Source organism: Anas acuta, chromosome 2, assembly GCF_963932015.1.
Source record: "Anas acuta chromosome 2, bAnaAcu1.1, whole genome shotgun sequence".
In the NCBI taxonomy this organism is placed as follows: Eukaryota; Metazoa; Chordata; class Aves; order Anseriformes; family Anatidae; genus Anas; species Anas acuta.
Window position 1 is genome coordinate 122,486,833 of NC_088980.1, and position 19,565 is coordinate 122,506,397.

At 46.8% G+C, this 19,565-nt stretch overlaps 2 protein-coding genes across 6 annotated transcripts in view; one reads left to right on the forward strand and one right to left on the reverse strand.

Annotated features, from left to right (window-relative positions):
• The window catches only part of TRIM55 (tripartite motif containing 55), a 40,582-nt gene extending 26,920 nt beyond the window's left edge, over positions 1 to 13,662 (forward strand). For all 5 annotated transcript variants that reach the window (XM_068671994.1, XM_068671993.1, XM_068671995.1 and 2 more), the window contains one exon: positions 11,766 to 13,662. In XM_068671994.1, the coding sequence (XP_068528095.1) occupies positions 11,766 to 11,776 (11 nt within the window). In that variant the 3' untranslated portion in view covers positions 11,777 to 13,662. The remainder of the gene's footprint in view (positions 1 to 11,765) is intronic.
• On the reverse strand, positions 13,249 to 15,124 carry CRH (corticotropin releasing hormone). Its single transcript, XM_068671997.1, has 2 exons — positions 14,728 to 15,124; positions 13,249 to 14,285 (listed from the first exon to the last, which is right to left on the reverse strand). The coding sequence occupies exon 2, from the start codon at positions 14,273 to 14,275 to the stop codon at positions 13,730 to 13,732; it is 546 nt and encodes a 181-aa protein (XP_068528098.1). The 5' UTR covers positions 14,276 to 14,285; positions 14,728 to 15,124; the 3' UTR covers positions 13,249 to 13,729.
• Between the last annotated feature and the right edge of the window lie 4,441 nt (positions 15,125 to 19,565).

Here is a 19,565-nt window from a genome sequence, read left to right on the forward strand (position 1 = left end):
AGTTGTGAAGCGTTAGACACGTGAAGAATAGTGTGTATGCTTTATAAATGCTCATGACATCCAACCCTTGGACTTGTGCACCTGGAGGGGACATGGACCTTCAGTCTCACATAAATCTGACTTTTAGATATACATTGAGTCACCCTTAGCAGTAAGACAGGATTTCAGGACTGCTGAATATCTGTCTCTTCTACAAATGCTCAATACTCCCAGCTGTCAAGCCCATATTGCTGCCCAGCTTCAGGAAACCAAACTTGAAAAGCCGACTCTCAGTTCTGTCTTTTAGTTCACCTGTGCAGACCTCTGATAGCTGGAGAAAGCCTTCCAGGAATGTGTAATGATTAAATATACCTTCACATTTGGAACCACTCTGACCCTCAGCTTGTAATAGAGGAATTCCAAAATCAATAGATGGGCATTGTATAGCAAAACCTTCTTCTGTTATTAGGGGCAGAGGGCAGATCCCCAAAGACTTTATATCTGCTCAAATTTTTTAAGTCTGATTAAATAGAAGGCAGTGGATACATAAATCAGGAAAAGTCTGTTCATTTTTTCCTACTCCAAATTTTGTAGACAACATCTCTCACGCAGTGACACCATGTACATTTGCAAGAGTGTTGTATTCGCCTAGGTCTCTGGTTATCCAGTTTATCTCACCCCAGAGAAAGTGCTGGACCCCATAGGCTGTTGCTCAGATCTCCCATCAAGAAGGGTCTGTTTGTGGTTCTGGAGGACTCAGGCGCACACACACAGTTTGAAAGGAAATGCAAGTTAATCATACACAAACAATATTCTGATCTAATTCCCCATTGCTGCCAGTAAGTACAGTGCTTTAATTCCATGAGGATATAAAATATAATCAGGACTGAGCTGTTTGGGAGGAGAAATACTAATAGAGTGGCCTATGTTAATCTTGTTTCATTAGTTTTAAAATTTTCTATTACTTGCCTGCAACCTTATGCCATCTGCCAAAATTACCATAGGGACGGTCCTCTCTGTATTCATGTACCGTAGCTGTCTTTGCCCTGCTGCTGAACACTTCAGTTTCAGCTGGTGATCCTTCATACTTTTTTTCCACGAGACAGCTTTAAATCACATGCCAGTGGGGTCAGTATTTAGCTAAGCTTTAGCCAATTGGTTGTCATGTCAATATGCAGACAACATGGACAAAATAAGACAATTTAAAATGAAAATAAGCCTAAGATCAGGCTGTGTTCACTGCTCGTGTGCCTCTGCTCCTCCATCACTCTTTAAGAGGTGTGGGTCTACATTTTAGAGCAGTGCTGCTCTGGTATGAGTGCCTGGCTGTGCAAATATCCATTTCCTTTCTTTCAGTCTTGCCACTCTGCTCAGGTAAGCAAGCTAAGTCACCCTCATAAATCCAACATTTCCCACAGAGGGGGGGCTTGCTTGAGAGAACAGCCTTGCAAGGCTGGATTTTGGGGGAACAATGCTAAGCAAGGTTCTCTCTCCCCTCTGGCCCACCCAACACAGCCTCCCCACAGCTTGCCCCCAGAGCAGGACAAGAAGTGAGTGTCAGCAGCAGAGGTAGCCCAGGAAGCCAGCTGCTGCTCCAAAAGCTCTCTGCTCCCTTGAACAACTGTACTTAGTGGAAGGCCTGGGTGTTCAGAGACCAAAATGCAGCTTGGTGTTTAACATCTACCTCTGGATACACTCGGACTGTATCTTAGGTAAAAAACTGGATGAGTTTATGCTTGTACACTTTAAAAAAATCTGCCCAGTTTGACTGAATGAAAAATGGGTCATCTACTGTCAGTAAAGCTGAACCTTTTGCAGAAGACCCATGAACCAGCTAGCCTACAAGCCCCAGCTGAATTCTCTTTGAAGCTTCTTCCTAAATATCTCTTAAATTTCACTGTGTGGAGAAAAAAAAAAAAAAAAAAAAAAAAAAAAAAAAAAAAAAGTGTTCAACCTGTAGCTAAAATATAGGGCAGACCTTGTATGCAAAACCCTCAGTTAACATTTTGAAAATTCTGCTTTTGCTTCTTCGTAAGTTGGCTAACTGAGCTGGGACTCGGGTGTAATGTTCAGGTCTGAGGCCACTCAGGCTGGTATTTAGTTGGAAGCAGATTCTGCTTGTAAATTTCCATTTTGCATCTTGACTTTGTGCTTAAGGTGAGATTTTTTTTTTCCTTAATTTAGTGAACACATGCAGAGAAAATCAGGAAAGTCTTGATTGCTCCTCTTTTAACACCTCACTTTCCCTGGCTTCTGAGAATTATCTGAGTGATTCAGTGATGAGTCGTAAGGGCAATGTATTAGGGCCAGCTTTCAGACAACAGTTTCTCATAATTAATATGAGTGGCAAATATTTCACCTGAAGTTTTACCTTGAATAGTCTGGTCTGCGATTTGTCTGGTGAGTCATAGGTACCATCTGATTTATGTATATTTCATTTTTCAGTCCATTACAAGCAATAGGGCTCAACAATGACAGCATGGGCAAAATTATTTCTGCTGTTTAAATTAATACAAAGCCGGGCTCACCTAGATGCTGTCTTTCAGCAACTAGCTCATTTAAATACCGAATTCAACCTCCATTAAGCCTCTTCCTCAAAGCATTGCTCACTCTGTTCATTGTTAGGGCATTTTGAAAGGAAAATGGAGTGTAAACAAAAAGTATTTCTTAATCATGGATGAGCAGTTGCTGGTTTACATCATGTTGTGGTCGATTTGTGTCACAACAACACAAGCCGCCTGTTTGTAAAAGATTTGGTCGGTTGTCATCCCGCTACCTGGAGACAGCTCAGGCTTTCGGTGTAGCTGTGAGCTCAGCCACGTAAAGCAGTGCCTGCTGTCTCTGAACCCTCCCAGATGGATCAATATTTAAACACCAGCCTATCCGACTAGCTGTCATGAAAGTCCTCCTGGCACCCACCCAACAGTGATATGGAGGGGCAGGGTGGATGGCTGGTGTGCATCCAAAAAGAAACAGAAAGGAGAGGGCCATATCAAACACAGAGCCGATTTTGTCTTAGATCCCTTCTCAGGTGGTTTTTATTCCTGACATCTTTAGGATAATCTTCAGGTCATTAAGTAAGAGACTAATGACTAATTCAGACAGCCTGTTATCCCGGATTTCTGTCCAATGGAGATAGATTGGTGCCATGATATCCAAACCAGGCTTTAGATGTCCCACATAGATGTCACGCCTACTTCTCCTTTCACTGAACAGAGAACGAGGATCTCACAGTGCTGGAGAATAAGTGATCTGAATTTCCTATTGTTCTCTTTCATTTAGAGAGCACCCTATAAAATCTGCCTGAGCCTATCTCAACCACCAGAGGTGGTGATTGATAAACAGACCTGGTCTCTCAGAGCACTCCTGGCTCAGCATTTCTGCTCACAGAAGAAGTGGCTATTTTTCATGATGAAACACACTTGCTGTTTGATTTGCTCTATTACAAAATGCCTTACTGAGGAAAGGTGGCTGTTGTTTCCTCCCTCAGTAAGGGTGAGCTTTTCAATGACCGGCAGCAGATTTACTTTTCCAAATGCATTCATCTTTATATTTATGTGCAATTTTGTAATTTCATTTTATAAAATAAACAGATTTCTTTTAATGGACTTTGTGTCCACCCAGGTGCAGGTCAGTTCCAAGCTTGGCTCTGGTGACAGCTGCCTGTGGTGTGTGCCCTGCACCAATAATAACCAGGTCAATAACTGTGACTGAATCCGAGGCCTTAAGAGCAGTATTTATCACAGCTTCTGCAGACTTCACCTGGGAACAGTGCAAGATGAGCAGAAGGAAGCTTGATTTAATATCTCGCACACAAGTTGGCCAAGCACTGTGCGAGCAGGCCAGCATTGCTAATAATGGGTGAGCACAGACTGCGATGTGATGCCGCAGACATCTGCCCAGGCAGTCACTGTGCTGCTAGCTGAGCAATGCACCATGACTGGAGTACAGTTCTTGGCTACCAGATACAGTTGCTGTGGTTGAATTAAGGAGATTTGGGCAACCAAACACATGGAAAAGCAAGCACACATAGGAAAAGGGGCAGATGCAACAGGCAAGGAAGGAGACGTGTTTTATCTGTGGCAAAGACTTTCTGTTTCTACTACACAGTGACTTTATGGAATGGCCACCAGTTGCTTGAGCTGATGTTGCAGCTTTTCTTCCTGCATCTACATCAGTGTAATTTTTGTCTCCCAGAGAATGTGAGCTGTGGACAGCTCACCCCACACTCATTCACACCAACCCAACTAAGTCAGTCACTTGTGATGTGAGAATAAGCAGTGCTCCAACTTCTAAAGCATGCTATGTGTCTACACACCTCGCCGCTATGCTGGCTGTGTTATCTGATCCAGTGAATGGAGCTCTGGTGTGAGTCAGAGTCTGAACTGGCACTGTGTCTCATTCATTGGCTCTACAAAAATACCATTTGCAGAAGAAGAAAAAGCTTTAATTTACAGCAATCCACATTACTCAAAGGAAAGAATATATGAAAGAGACAAACGTGACGTTAAACCATTACTAGACCTGCTCCTTTTCTCTGAAAGTTAATAGCAAAGTTTCTCTAACATGGCTTAGATGGGTTAGTACCACAGAGACATTCTTGGAAGGTCTTTACTTCATGTTTAATTTGTTGGTGTGAAGTAATATCTACTTATCTGATGAAGCAGGAGTAGGAGGAAGAGGAGAGAGCTGGTAGCCATGAGTAGCTTTCTGGCACTGGTGGCCAGTGCTTGCCACTTACTCCTGCAGCCTCTCAAGATGATTCTTCCTTTGCTAGACAGTTGCCCAGCAGGACTGGAAACAGCAGAAATTATGTGTTTAGAATAGGTGGCTCATTGCTATGTTTAGAATAGGTGACTCATTGATCAAGAGGTCCTCAAAAACTTCTCCATCAGAACAACAAAGAATGATGTGTGGATAAATCCAGGAAAGACTGAGCCTTAACATCCACATCTGTAAAACTCCCCTCTTGAGGTTCCTTCATTTTTCTGGTCACTAGTGGGACTACTTTTTATGCAGGTCAGTTGTTAATTACTCTCAAGAAAAAGTAATTCCAGAAAGGTGCAGCAATGAGTGAAACATTGAAAATGTGTCTTATTTCTGGCTTTTTTTTTGAGTCATGAAAGATTGGTTACATGGAGAAGGGAATTCATATTTCCCAACTGCCAGCTAGAAGAAAGCCACCCCCTTACACTATTCTCTAAAACTGTTTTCACTACTGGTTCAAGTGCCTGGACCTTGGCATCCTATGGGAGATGTGCAAATCCTACACCAAATAAGTTATTTGGCCTATTTTCCTCTGAACTACATTTGGTGTCTTTAATGACACCAAATCACCAGGTCATTATGCAAGAGTCATTGCAATAGAGACATTAGCCACATCCTGTTAATTGTAATATAAGGAAAATCTACTGAAATAAAACATTTTCTCCCAATAGACTTTTAAAATTCATTGTCAACCACTGTTAAGAAAGTGACATAGCTAGTACTGTGATTGATGGAGTTTGTCTCCATCGATAATATGCAATATGTCTTTGCATATTATTTTGTCTGCCACCATATGTGTTTTTGTAGCAGGTAATCGTAGCAATTATTTAGAGAACATTCTGTTGGTTCCTACTAATAAAAAGAAAAGATCCATGCAAAATAAGCAGCCTCTTAGCCTGAAAGAGTATTGTTGTGATATATGTGACAGCTGCCAGGTGTTTTGCTGAAGGAGCTAGACTGCATTAAAAATATGAAAACAAAATGCTTGAACTAAAGTTTAAACCATTTAAAAATAACCTGTTGTGCTCCCTTTGTTTCCGCTGCCTGGAAGTGTTGAGTGCCAGAAGTGTAACACTTGACATTTGAGGCAGACAAACATAGCCTACAGATTCTGTGATGGCTTTGCGACCAGCTAGCATTTTTTAATCTTGCCTATTCTTGTCAACACTAGGGGTTGTTTCTAAACAAGCTAGAAAAAAATATGGGAATTAACTTTAATTTCTTACTCCTTTTTTGAGGCTAGAGAAACCATAGAATTAAGAAGTTTGTATTTTCACTGCTTCTCCTTCCAAGACCCATATTTTCTTACAAATTCACTCTTGCAATTGTGCTGTATCAAAAGGAGGCAGTGAAGGCATTGCATAGCTCACATACCTTTAAGGGTATAGATCCTTTTTTTTTTTTTCTTTTTTCTTTTTTCTTTTTTGGCTTCAAAGGTAGTTTAGGAGTATGGGAGTATTTTGCCAAATGACCCTGCTTCTTATTCCTGCCTAGATGCCACCACTGGCATGGCAGTTGTGCTGATGCAGCTGCTTGTTGGGCTGTGTTGGAATCAAATCATTCAAATGGTCCAGGTTAAAAATATCACTCTTCAACTCAAAAACAACAACAACAAAAAATTGATGTCATTCCAGTGGCATTCCCATTCTTAGTGCTGCCCTGCGAACAGCTGCAGCAGTGCAAATGGCCAGTGGGACATGGAGGGAAAGCAGGAGGGGGTGGAGGGGAGCCAAAGGGCAGAACCTTCTTTTGGTTTGGGGAGCTGTTGCTCCAGCAAGCTTTGATATAGCTGTACGAGAGGGCTGCTTGTAACCAATTAGTGTATCCATGTACATAGCTCTAAGAAATAAACCCCTTTTCTAGGGCATATTGAATTATAATAAGCCGCATGCATTCTCTCCTCATGAATTTCAGTGTAAATGTAGACCTTTCGCATTGTGACCATCAACACTGAGACCAGGGTTCCACAAGGTGGCAAATACAGTTTGGGAGAATTCAGCACTAAGTCAGAAATACCATACTCAGGTGGCACAAAGTCTTTGACTAGTAGTAGTCTTCAACTTCAAAATCACTGTGAAGGACCATATTTGTTCAAAAAACGTGAGAACTTTTGAAAATGTGTATAATTTTTTGCTTTGCTGGCAAAGGGACAATATATTCTCCTATGACCAGCATAAAGCCAGTGACCATTTTTAGTTTTGGACTAATTAGACAAAATTCTGATCATTTAGTCATGTTCAAGCCAGATGAAACATACTGCTGGGTGATCTACAGCACCATAGGAAACAACTATTTCAGCTATCATTGCTCTCACATCTCCTTGCAAGCTGATGTGACACAACCTCTGAGAGGTCCATTAAAAAATTGGTTTCTCCAGATCCTGCTTTATCAGAAATCATCAAAAATAAGTTAAAAAAGAAAGAAAGAAAGAAAGAAAGAAAGAAAGAAAGAAAGAAAGAAAGAAAGAAAGAAAGAAAGAAAGAAAGAAAGAAAGAAAGAAAGAAAGAAAGAAAAAAGAAAGAAAAAAGAAAATATGAAGAAGACTACAAAGACCCTGCACCTTTCATCCTTACCTCATAAATTAAAGAGGCACTGATCTTGTAAGAGAAATGGTGCCATCAAAGTTCATCGTTTCTATTAGTTTTGTGATATTCTGAGGTGTTTGGGTGGAACCTTTCTTGTGTAATTATTTAAAAGCCAGACCTAGTCTAACCTGGTCACCAACAGTGACTCTGGAGTCAGCAGGGAGAACCGGGCGCCTTCAGAAGGCAACCCACACTACAGACACTTCTTGTAGGAGGGCACAAATCACCCTCTGGTGGTGCCTTTCTCTCATCACTCCCACTAGAGGGAATGAATGCAGTTTGCCTGACCAGATATCTCACTTCTGGATGACTAAAGCTTGGTAATATGGGTCCCAGTCTTTGTACCTAAAGGCTATGGAGATTAGCAGTGGCAGAACAGAAAACAGCGTGTGGACGTCATTATGTTTCAAATGCCTACAAGGCCTGGACTGCCTGTTATTCCTACACCATAAATAGGGTAACTGCTGGGCCCTAATCAATAAAAAGTCTGTGATAAAATCAGTCTACTCACTCTTCTCCTCCCTCCACACCCTTTGCTCAAACCCTTTACAGATTTAAGTAGTGCTTGTGCCTCAGGAAGCAAATGCTGAAAGTGCTGAACACCTATAACTTTGCTACGACTCATCTGCTAAACCCCGAGATCCTTATACTGTTTATCCACGCAAATTCCAGCGTGCCAGCTGCTGAGGGGTGCTAAATGGATTTTTCAGTGGGAGTTGTGGTTGCTCAGCACCTCCACAGAGCTGGCATGTAAACTCCAGCCTGGGCTTCGCTTAGGCGGAAAACAAATCCAACCATCAGTCATGCAGGGTGTGCTTCCCTCCCCGCTTCATGAGCTGGCCTGGTGAAAATTCCTGGTGCTTATTAAAAGCATCATCTGATGTCACTCGACACCACAAGGGAAAATATAAATCAAAGTGTAAGTATTCAGCACTCTCTCAGCATTGGCCTAATGTGATTAATGTAATCTGAGGTAAACACTTCAGTTATTCTTTATTGCTGTTAGGGACCCAAATAGAGGGCTGGGGCTTGTTATTCTAGGTAAAGTGAAAAACAAGCCCTACCCATGAGATCTCCAAGACTAAGATAAAGCTCAGGTAGCAGCTTAGCAGCAGTTACCTAACAGCAATGGACAAACACGATGAAGTGTTGAATCTGAAACCTCTGAAAGGCATGTGGCAAGGGCTTGAGCCACGCTCAGCAGAAAGCTCTTCCCTGGCAGTGGAGAGGGACTGCAGGAACAGGGCAAGGGAGCTGATCCGGGACGAGATGCAAGAACTCATGGGAAGATCGGATGCCCAAACCCTGTTGATGCTGAGGGGACCTGCTTCTGCTTTCTGCCTTGCAGAATCACCTCCTAGTTAAAAAAATAAATAAATAATATTTACAAAGGTGAAATCTTTGTAAAAGATTTGTAAAACCTTTGGGGAAAAAAAAAAAATCCAACACACTGTATTACTCTGTGTTGTGTGAGCTGCCACTGGAAGGGGAAAATGGATTTAGTAACGTGGAAAGAGTCTCTCCTGGCACCCTTTGATGGTTTCTTGCTTCACATGAGGATAGCATGTGTGACTCAGAGCACAAATCCTGAAGTGTCACAGGTGTGAAAACACAAGCCTAAAAGCCAAGGAATAGCCCCGTTGTCAGTTCTGCACTTGCCTCACTCCCGGCTGGGCGTGATGGTGGGTTATTGCTCTTGGAAAGGCGCATCGAGGTATTGCAGCCTGGCAGCCTGCTGAGTCCAGCGAGGTGCAGGGAGAGAATGCTTCACCCAGCCAAACCCAGTGGGAACGTGCCGGAGCTCCGGCGCTGTTTTGCTGACACAGGAAGATGCCATCTCAGCAGCGTATGAAGGAGTTAACACGTTATGAAACACGGTTTTGTCAGTGATGTAGACAAAGATTGTTTTGTTTGAAATGCAGCACCAGCAATGCTGGTTAACAAGGGAATGCAGTCACCTTTCCCAACCAAGGCTTTCTTTCTTGTAACGTGCTAGGTCCAAAGTCTATGAAAAAAGCTGCTTAAATTTAAGCCCATAGATCGTTCTTTCCTTCAGAGCTGAGCTTAGTTTAATATATATTTCTGGCTATTGGCTTATTGGAATAGCAAGTGGAGGTGGTATAGAAAGCCCATCTTGCATAAGAAGACAAATGGCAAGCTACAATTGTGGTTCTAAGTAAAAAAGTATGAAATTGCAGGAAATGATGTTCTAAACCTCCTGCCAATCCTATTCCTTTGCAGGTCAGCCCCATGCCTGGTCACACACACTGCTGAGGGCTTGGTGTACAAAATTGCACAACCAATTTCAAAACTACTTTTAGCTACTCCAGGTGTCCTTCCAAAAATAAAGGGCAAAATTTTCAACACCACGGAGGACTAATAACCCACCTACGCTCCCACATTTACTGAGATCTGGAGAGCACACAACCCCTTATGACTCTGAAAGTCTAGCCATGTATTTACTGCTGATACCTGACTTTTGTAATCTGTGTTGGAACATTTCAGCTGAAAGGTTTGCATTCAGCACTTTCCAGGTCTGAGAGTCACATCTCTATAATCGGGGCTCAATCAGCTACATGCTTTTCCAGCTGAGGATCTGGCCCCATGGGCCCGATTCTTCGCAATACTTTCGCATAAGCCTGGGAAACAACCCTCCTCACCAGCGCTGCTGAAAAGGGATTTTTGTGTTCGAGTAGGCAGCTGTTCCTCCCAGATCTTTCATCCCACTTGTGTGCTCATTAGGGTGCATTAAAAAGTTAGCATGGAAAGTACTGCTCTTTTGAAGGATACCTGTCCATAAAAATCCTTTCTATTTTGCAGTGAGTAGCAGAGGTGCCTTGCTTGGCAAATATGAGTCTAAATCAAAGCTAAGTGCATGTTTCCAACATTAAAGTAGATTCTCAGATATTATTTCGCTGGAACAAATAAGGCTATTCCAGTTTAGAGCACCTGAGGATCTAGGTCTAAAAAAGGAGCCATGAAATCTAATCAGATACGAGTAAAGAAATAGGGAGCTACTTTTTCATACCCCCATTGTGTCTCGTCTGTTGGTGTCACAATGCCCAAACAGGTAGTAACTGGAATGAAGCCCAGTATATATCTATATATACTACAGATACGTATAGATATATTATATATCTATACGTAACATGCCACCACTTCGCACTAATTCCTATGGTACATTTTAACACTGAGTACTTACAAAAATGCTAAGAAAAAACATCATCCTGTGCTTCCATTCCTCATAAGCATCCCTGCTTCCTTGTTCGTTCCTGGATATGTATGTTAGCATCACCGCTTCGGTAACTTTCTGTTTTAGGGGAGTAGTATAAAAGTCTGCAATGAGTTAAAATTCAGAGAGCGCTACTCTGGCATTTTGCCTCTCCTGAGTAATATCCTGACACCAAATGGTTCTCCTGAGATCATGCTGAACTTCCCGGAGTAAGGTGAAATCCTGCATAGAGAAGGCTGGCAGCATTGGCCTGAAGCTCATAAAAATAATTGAGTTTTAAGAATGTACAATAATGTATGTACATATATAGGAATATAGAGGAAAAATCCTCTGTATTTCTTGTTTAATTGTGGTTACAACGATGAAGACAGAAGGCATCCCTTAGCTACCAAATCAGGTTACCCTCACCAAGCTGGTGTTCGTTCTCTGCCAAAGGAATCTGAAAACGTTGGAACTAGTAAAAATATTTCAATATGTTATATTGGCCTATTAGATGCCCATCTAGTTTTAAAATATAACAACAATTATTAGTTATTGTTATATTTTAGCTAGACAGCACATCCAGTCCAGATTTCTTTTTTTTTACTGCAAGTGTAGGATACCTGTGCAAATAAAAGGCAGATTTTTCCCCCGGATTTTCTTTATTCTACACTGGGGAGTAGAATCAGCAGCTTATATTACTCTCTTATTTATTTTCTGTTCTTGGTCTGAGTGAAACTGAAGTGAAATTATTATTAAAAGACTTTAAAGAAACAAAATAAAATAAAGCACATCCAAGGCAGATTTCATGACAGCAGAACAAGGATCACTTTGAGTGGCAGTGCACTGACAATAACTTTTGGCTCAGGTCCACATCAATCTGGAGACCCAGCTCCACAAGCCAAGCTGGCTCGGGATCCCTTCTAAGCAGGCAGTTATCACCTTCATTGCGATAATATTCCAGAGGTCCAAACCAGGGCTCAGCCCTTTGCACGAGTGCGACGCTCACACAGTGCAATCCTTCCTCTACCGCTGTCTGTGGCAAAAGTCCCTCTGCCTTCTCTGGCGTTCAAAGTCTGGCTGGCCTCCCCAAATTTCCATGCTCCCTGCCTTTCCCCCCTTTCCCACCTCACTCCGTTTTTTCTGCGTGTTGTGAAATCAGATGTATTTTAATGCAGCCCATCTTTTCATCTTCCCTTTGCCAACCTCTCCTTCCTTTACAGACCGGCTCTGAACCATCCCCTCAAGGACAAGCGGAGGAAACTCCCGTGAGCAATGAGAGGGGTGGCGAGCCGGCTCGTCATGTCTTCTCCTTCTCCTGGTTGAACTCACTGAATGAATGATGACTCACTCCGGCTGGCTTCTGGTGTGCTCCTCCGAGGGACGGCAAGCGCAGGCAGCCTGGCTGGAATCGACAAAGAAGCTGGCCTGGAAAGGGACATCCGAGCAGGTTTCGTTCCCGGGAACTCAGTTGACCTCCACGTCGTGCCCGGCCCTTGAGACGACAGAGTCGCGACAGGGGTGGGAGCATGGGGACAAATTGCTGTACTTCAGTGTATCAGAGTGTTTTCCAGTTTCTGGTTTCCAAGGGAAAAGCAGCATCGCTACAGCTGCAGGATGAGCACTGCTACTGTTTTGTTATTCACTCACTTTTTGGCACGTCCCCGTGTAGGTGTAAGTGCTTCACTGATGTTAGCTAAAACGCTGCTGAGATATTCACCAGGAGCATCCTGTGCCTGCACAGCATTTCCCCTCAGTACCCTCCCATGTCCAGCCTGCGGGGTGACCTCGGTGCCACTGCCACCCCCTCGGCACCCCAAAGTCACATTTGGGTTACATTTGGGCACCACCTGTGGTCCCCAGGATCCACCAGCACATCCCGTGCCGCAGAGGCTGAGCGCAGGAGGGCTGAGGGAAGCCGCTGCTCCTTCCTTCTCCCCCTGCACTCACTTTTCCTGCTGAGCCACAGCGGGTGACGCTCACCTGCACAGATTTCGGGCGGGGAGGGATGAGGAGGATGCGTGTGCCAGGCACCCATGCGGGACAGCTCTGAGCGTGTGGGGCTGATGTTAGGGAGCACCTCAGGTGCGGTGAGGTGGCACAGAGCTGTGCCACCAGGTTTTCACCTGCAGGCCCCACGGCACACCGTGGGAAGGGTGAATGCCGGTCTGCAGGGCAGGAGAGGAGCCGTGCAAAGCAGCTTCGCGCACGGGAGACCTGCTGAAGGTGACACCGCGCCTTTTGTCACCTCGGACGGGGCCCCAGCTCTCGGCAGCCCTTAAGGGACACCGGGTGGCTGCCGGGGGGGCCGAGTGCCGCAGGGACCTGGCGTCGGGCTCCGGGCAGGGGCTGAAGGAGCCGAGCACAGCCCTGGGCACGCAGCGCCCCGCACGGAGGCAACCGTCGGGGACGGGGCTGCGCGGCCCCGGGGGGCAGGGGGGAGCCTGGCGGTGCCACCCCCGGTCCCTGCCTCTTTGGGACCGCAGCCCTGCTTTGTGGCCGTTTCTCCCCAAAATGCCCCGTGAGGGCCGAGGTCGGGGGCCGTTTGCAGCGGCTGGGGGGTGCTAATTGCAATTAATCGTAATTAGGGCTAAAGCAGAGCCCGTGCGGGACCACGCTCCGCTCTGCTCCCCTCGCACCCCGCACGGCGGGGGCGGCTTTGGGGCTCGCCCCGGGGTGCCTAGGCAAGAAAGTCTAGCCAGCCATCGTTATTTGCAGCTTTTATTAAAAATATAAATATTAAACATTCTCTTACACAACAAAATTGACCGAGCGCTGAAAAGATGTTTTATTGTGAAAATGTTTACAGGAAAAAAAGTGGATTTAAAGTAGCTTACAGAGATTCCCCCTCCCACCTCCCTGCCCCCGCCAGGAAAGTTATCTGGCTTCTCGGCGACATTTCTTCCAATGCTCACACATCCCTACGCAGCGATGCCACTAGAAAGACTGGGAAATGGAGAAATAAATAAAGGTAGGGGAGGTTACGGACGACACTCGTGTTTCTGCACTTGGTAGGCGGCCGTGCATGCTAGTCAAGGGACAGAGGCTGTTCGGAGTACACCCTTCTAGGTTTAAAGCTATATAAAAATAAAGAGATGACATCAGAGCAGCACTATGGTACATCGGAGTGTGGAATTATTCTTGTGCTAACCGCGGAATCTCTTTGGCAAGGCGGGGAGGGGCCGCTTCACTTCCCGATGATCTCCATCAGTTTCCTGTTGCTGTGGGCTTGCTGCGCCAACTGCTCGGCTCGGGCCATCTCCAAGACCTCTCGGAGGAGGTGGAAAGTCAGATCCAGAGAAATGGGGGGCTCCTCGGACCGCTTCTCCCTCTCCACGGCCTCCCCCTCGCCTTCGCCCTCCTCGGGGCTCCCCAGCGAGCGCTCGGGCAGCTGCTGCAGCTGTTGCACCGCCGCCCGGAAAAAGTTGGTGGCGGAGGCTTGGGGCTGTGGGTGGCTGCTGCTGCTGCTGCTGCTGCTGGAAGAGGCGGAGAAAGAGCCGGCGGGTCTCTTGTTGAGGTTGCCCAGGCGCAGGAAATACTCTTCTCCCATGCGGAGCAGGACGGGCAGAGTTTGCTGCTGCTGCTGCTGCTGCTGCTGCGGGAAGAAATCCGGCTGGTGCAGAGCCCCGTGGGCGGCTCCGGGGCTCTTGCTGAGCGCCCTGCACTCCTGGCAGGGCAGGAGGGCGACCAGCAGCAGCAGCAGTCCCGTGCACACCAGCACCTGGAGCTTCATGGTCGGGGACCTGCAGCGGGGACGGGATGGGGGCGAGGGGTTACGCGGCCGGCGGGGGGCGCGCAGCGCGGCCGCTGTCCCGGTGCTGATGCGCGCCCCTGCGCGCCCCCCCGACCCCTCTGATCCCCTCCGAGCCCCTCTGATCCCCCTTGAGCCCTCCCCGAGCCCCTCCGAGCCCCTCCGAGCCCCGCAGCCCTCCCGCACTCAACCCCGGCCCGTCCCGGCCGCTGCCGTCGGGGCGCGGAGGATGCGCGGGGGGCTCAAAATTGCGCCCGCTTCCCCCGCGCATCCTCTCATCTGCCCCGGGGATGCGCGGCCGGGGCTGCGCCCGCCCCAGCCCCAGCCCCAACCCCAGCCCCAGCCCCAGCCCCAGCCCCAGCCCCAGCCCCCTCGCAGCGCAGCGCAGGCGGCTCCGCACCGCTCCGCACCGCTCCGCACCGCTCCGCACCTACCCGGGGCGGCGGCGGCAGGGCAGGAGGCGGCGGGGCTCGGCGGTGCCCGGCGTCCCTCTCCTCTCGCTCTCTCTCCCTCGGAAGCCGGCTCGTGGCGAACTTGGGATCAGATTTGGTCCTAATCAGAGCCGGGGCGCGGGATTTTTATAGCTTAGACCCTCTCCTGGAATCACGCAGAACTTGCCTAATAAGCTGACGCTCTCCTGACAGCCCGATTGCGTGCCCCGATCCACTGCTGAATAAATCATGGGGGCCCGTCGGAGCGCCGATGGGCCGAGTTTCGCTATCGCAACCCCAAATCTCACGGCCAATTATATCAACAGATATTTATCGCCTCTGCGGTGACGTCAGCCGGGCCGGGGGACGGGGAGCGGGGTGCCCCCCTCCCTCTTTTCTTTCCCCCCCCCCCCTCCCCAACCCCATTGACAAAAATACTTGAATGAGATTTCCTAGCGGGCGCCTACTATGCGAGGTCACTCCGGGAAAACTTTCCACTCGCCGGCCGGCTGCGGGGAGGAAGCCGGCCCGATCCCACCCGCACCGGGACTGCCACCCCGGGCAGCCTCCGACGACCCCCCCCTCCCCCTTACGACCACCACCCCCTCCCCGGTCCTTTTCATCCCGGCCGGGGGCTCCGCGGGGCTGCCGAGGAAGCCGGCGGTGCCAAGCACTTCCCTGCGCCCGCCGTGATGCTGCCAGGGGGCGGGCAGGGCAGGTGCCCCCCCGGCCTCCTCCCCGCCTGGCTTCTGGCCCTTCTTCCCCTCCATCGTCCCCTCTTGCTGAGGTGGAGAGCGAGAAAACCCTTGGGTTTTCCCTCTCACCGATCTTCCCCACCTCATCGACCTCCTGGTCATCAGTCTCCCTGCTTGCCCCCCTCCGTGGGTGACTGCACGCCTTGAGGTCCCTTTGCAGTGCTCCCCCGTCACCATTCGGTCTCCATTCCACCAGTATCTCCAGCCAGGTTGCTCACCGTAAGGTCCTCTCTTCAGGAGGTGGCACTGCTTGTGGCAAGAACTTCTGCCCAGCGCCCGTTCCACGCCCAACGTGCCTTCTTCAGCCTTTGCATCCCACCAGCTATGCCACTGCAGCTCGGTCCCGCTCCGCCACCGCCTCACTTGCAACATTCGTCATGTCCTTCCCTTTACATCGGAAAATTGCACTGAAAACCCTACCGGTTTCACCCTGCACAGACTGCAAATGCCTGGGGCCATGCACTTGTGCGTGTCCCACCACGGCGAGGAGATTGAACAGACCGCAGAAGGTGGTCTTGTGTTATCGACGCTACATCAGTGACGAATCCGAAATCCATTTCCTTAACAAAATAACAAAGTTCAAACCACTTAATATATGAGGTTGGCCACAGCCCAGTTCTGAGCATCTCCTTAGGGACGCTATACACTTTAATTTTTGTTATACCTACCTCCAGCCTCAGACGTCGTGCCAAAGAATCCGATCGTGTGCATCATAAACACACAAATGGAAAAACAAGTAGTAATACCAGAGATTTGTCTCTGCATTATCTCTGTTAGCTCAGGCATTCATGAACTGAAAAGCATATTTCAACAAAAACAGAGCAGAATATATCGTGGAGATAGTCACAGCAGACGCTATTTGTATGCTTTTAAAGCATGTCAGCACAGCTTTCCGTGAGAACAAGGGGTTCAAAGAAGCAGGAACTAAGTTCAATCAGTTGAATGTAAGAGGCACTTATTAAACTCAAACCCTCCAGATGTGCTCCAGGGTGGGTTTTATCACAGTGCCTCCCTTTATAGGTTTAGTACACCCTTAAAGACCAGAAAACCTCTTAAAATAATGAGATCATAAACACAAAGAAGGAAACATTCTGATCCAAACACATTTTTCTTAGTATTGTGGGTGAAATCTGAATAAGTTACAGAGCTGCGTCTCTCCAAAAGATTGATGCCAGTTAGAATTGGCTCAGATTATTTTATGTTTTTCATCGTTTTCAATATTATTTAGGTCCCTTTAGGCAGACAGTTTCATCCCTTGAAGAATTACAGTGACAGCAAATACAGCAAAGGAGTGGGCTAGGATAGCTCCTGTAATTTTCACAAGGGCTGTGTAACCTGCCAGGTTCTTCTTACCTTTCTCCCAACCCCTGGCCCTGAGCAGGCTCTGTATTTCTCATGCACACTTACTTCTAATCCAACATGGGCACATTAGCTCATGGTTTCTCCATAGACCCTGAATGACATGTTAGAGGGCTCACAACAATTTCAGTGCAGGGAGACTATGAGATACTTGTATGTCTTAATAACAAGGGATATAGAACAAGACAGATACCTGAACTAAAAGTGCTTCCCTCAGTACTTCAAATGCAGAACTGACTTCCTGTGAACACAGAACTCATTTCTCCAACTAGGAACCAGTTTCAAGGCAAAATTTCTGCTGTTACTCCTGAAGAAGATTACAACAGAAGAAATCCTGAGTTCTCACGGGAGAGCGATTCTCACTGTGGTGATGAAGAGAAACAAGGCGGATATCAGGTAAATCTGGAGTAGAGTTTTACATTTAGTGACACAGTTTGATATTGGCAGGCTCTTCATAAGAAAAGTGCTCATATTTGACTCATTCTGCAAACATCAGGTGCAAACATAATTTTTGCACAATAACAATGTCTCGAAACACAAAGTGTTAGCAAGGTTCATCTCCTCTATACTAACATGGGTTGGGTAGCACCTGCACTTTAGCATTAGCAATCTCAAACTCAGGCACCTGCTGAAAGGCAATTTATAGCCACTCTGCTGTAGCTAATGGAAAGCAAGAGCGTGCCCAGTGCATGATACAACCCATCGCAAAATAATATCTTGAGGCTTCTGGAGAAGCTCACCTCGTTCCCTTGTCTATAAAGGGAGTACAGAGAGCTACCTTAGTCTAGTCACTGAATTTTTAAATAGCTAATGTTAGGAGAGAAGAATCCCATCCTCATTGACTGACCATAGCAGAGAGCTCACGCGATTCTAAATATAACAATATAGAAGTGATGATGTTAAACGGAGGGTATGGCTCTTACCCCAGGTATTTTTGAAGATGCCCATCTACAAACATGGAAGAACACACACCAGATGTAGATCAGCTTTCTACAATAGTGTAATATTTCATTATAATTCTAGATTTTGTCAGAAGACAGTAAGGTGTTCTGGTCTTGCTGCATTCAGCAAATATTTCCATATCCTCTCGCTTAACCACTTCATGTGATCACCATCATTACTTGGTGCCTCTGACCAGGTCTCCAACACATGATCTTTTATTCTGTGACTATTTCAGCACATCTTGCCCACTCTGCAGTGCCAGCAGTCACACAGTGACTCCTGTATACATTACATTTTCATTTGACCTTTTGCTACTCCTGACACTAAGAAATCTAAATCCTCTGGTCATAAATATTATGGATTCCAAGGCAATCTAGAGAAAAGAAAGAAAAAATCAAGGTATCTTGAAGGTAATAAGTCATCTTAAGGACAAAATATTATTCCTATTACGTCTATTATGCCTATTATTCCTCATCAGACTGAATTTGTTAGACCAATCATAGAGAACCACAATTAAAGTGAATTATGAAATTCAATAAAAATAAATCAACAAAATAATAATTTTTAAAACTATGTTCTAGGTCAGGATAAGAAAAAATACACTAATAAGGACTTCAGCTATTTGTCATTTCTTCTGAACCCAAAAGTCTTCAAAACTTTCTCATTCAGTTTTAATTTCTCTTTCAGACAGTTTTTAAATGATTTCACTCCAGGAAGGGGGTTATGTGCTCATGTCATGGGGATTTTCCAACCTGACCCATTCTATGATTCTGCGATTTTATGTGGTATGGCTCACCAACACAGATTCATAGGATCATAGAGCAGCTTGGGTTGGAAGGGCCCTTAAATACCCCCTAGTTCCAACCCCCTGCCATGGGCAGGGACACCTCCCACCAGACCAGGTTGCCCAAAGCCCCATCCAACCTGGCCTTGAACACCTCCAGGGATGGGGCATCCACAGCTCCTTTGGGAAAGCTGTGCCAGTGCCTCACTGCCCTCAGAGAAGAATTTATTCCTAAAATGTGCTTAATGCCTTGTGCCCCCAGGAGAATTTATACAAGTGGCACAGGCAGGAGCTCTGCATGTACCCCCTTGGGCGCCACCAAAAAGTACTTATGGCTCTTAGCCACGCTCTCTCATTGCAGTTGGTGAAGGGACTTGTAGAAACAGGCTGGGAGGAGTGTGCATGCTAAGAGCTGTGCCTTTCTCCTCCTGACAGCCTTCATCTAGGGAGGCAACAGCTGACCTTTATATTTACCTCACAAGACTTGTCAGTTGCTATTCTTGCACTCAAATAACGGATGGAGAAGGCTGGGCGGCTATGCATGCGAGCTCTCTATGCTGTTAATGATAATTCTGCAGGAACTAATCTCACAATTATTGGTAGCAACAAGGAAATCCATCAAACGATCACCCTGTGAAAGCGCCGAGCAATTTGTATTCCCGGTTGCCTCAGTGTCTGGGTGCATTTCACCGTAAGAGAAACTTTGCTGTGCACTCACCTGGCCTGTCTGCCCCTGTTTGGCAAACACAGCTGCTGGGCCTGGGGCAAGGCTGAGGGGAACCTCATACATGTCTCCAGCAACCCACTGACTCTGGGTTCAGCCTGGTGGGCAGGGAGGCGGGCGAGGACACCCCCAGACCCTCTGGGAGCAGCGTATGGACTGGGGTGGGCAAGGGAGGGCAGAGGCTGGGGCAGAGGAGGGCAGGAGCCAGGGCTGGTGTCAACCTGGAGGGCAGGCATGGATTCTTACATTGCCTCTCCTCAGACACATCCCTGCCACA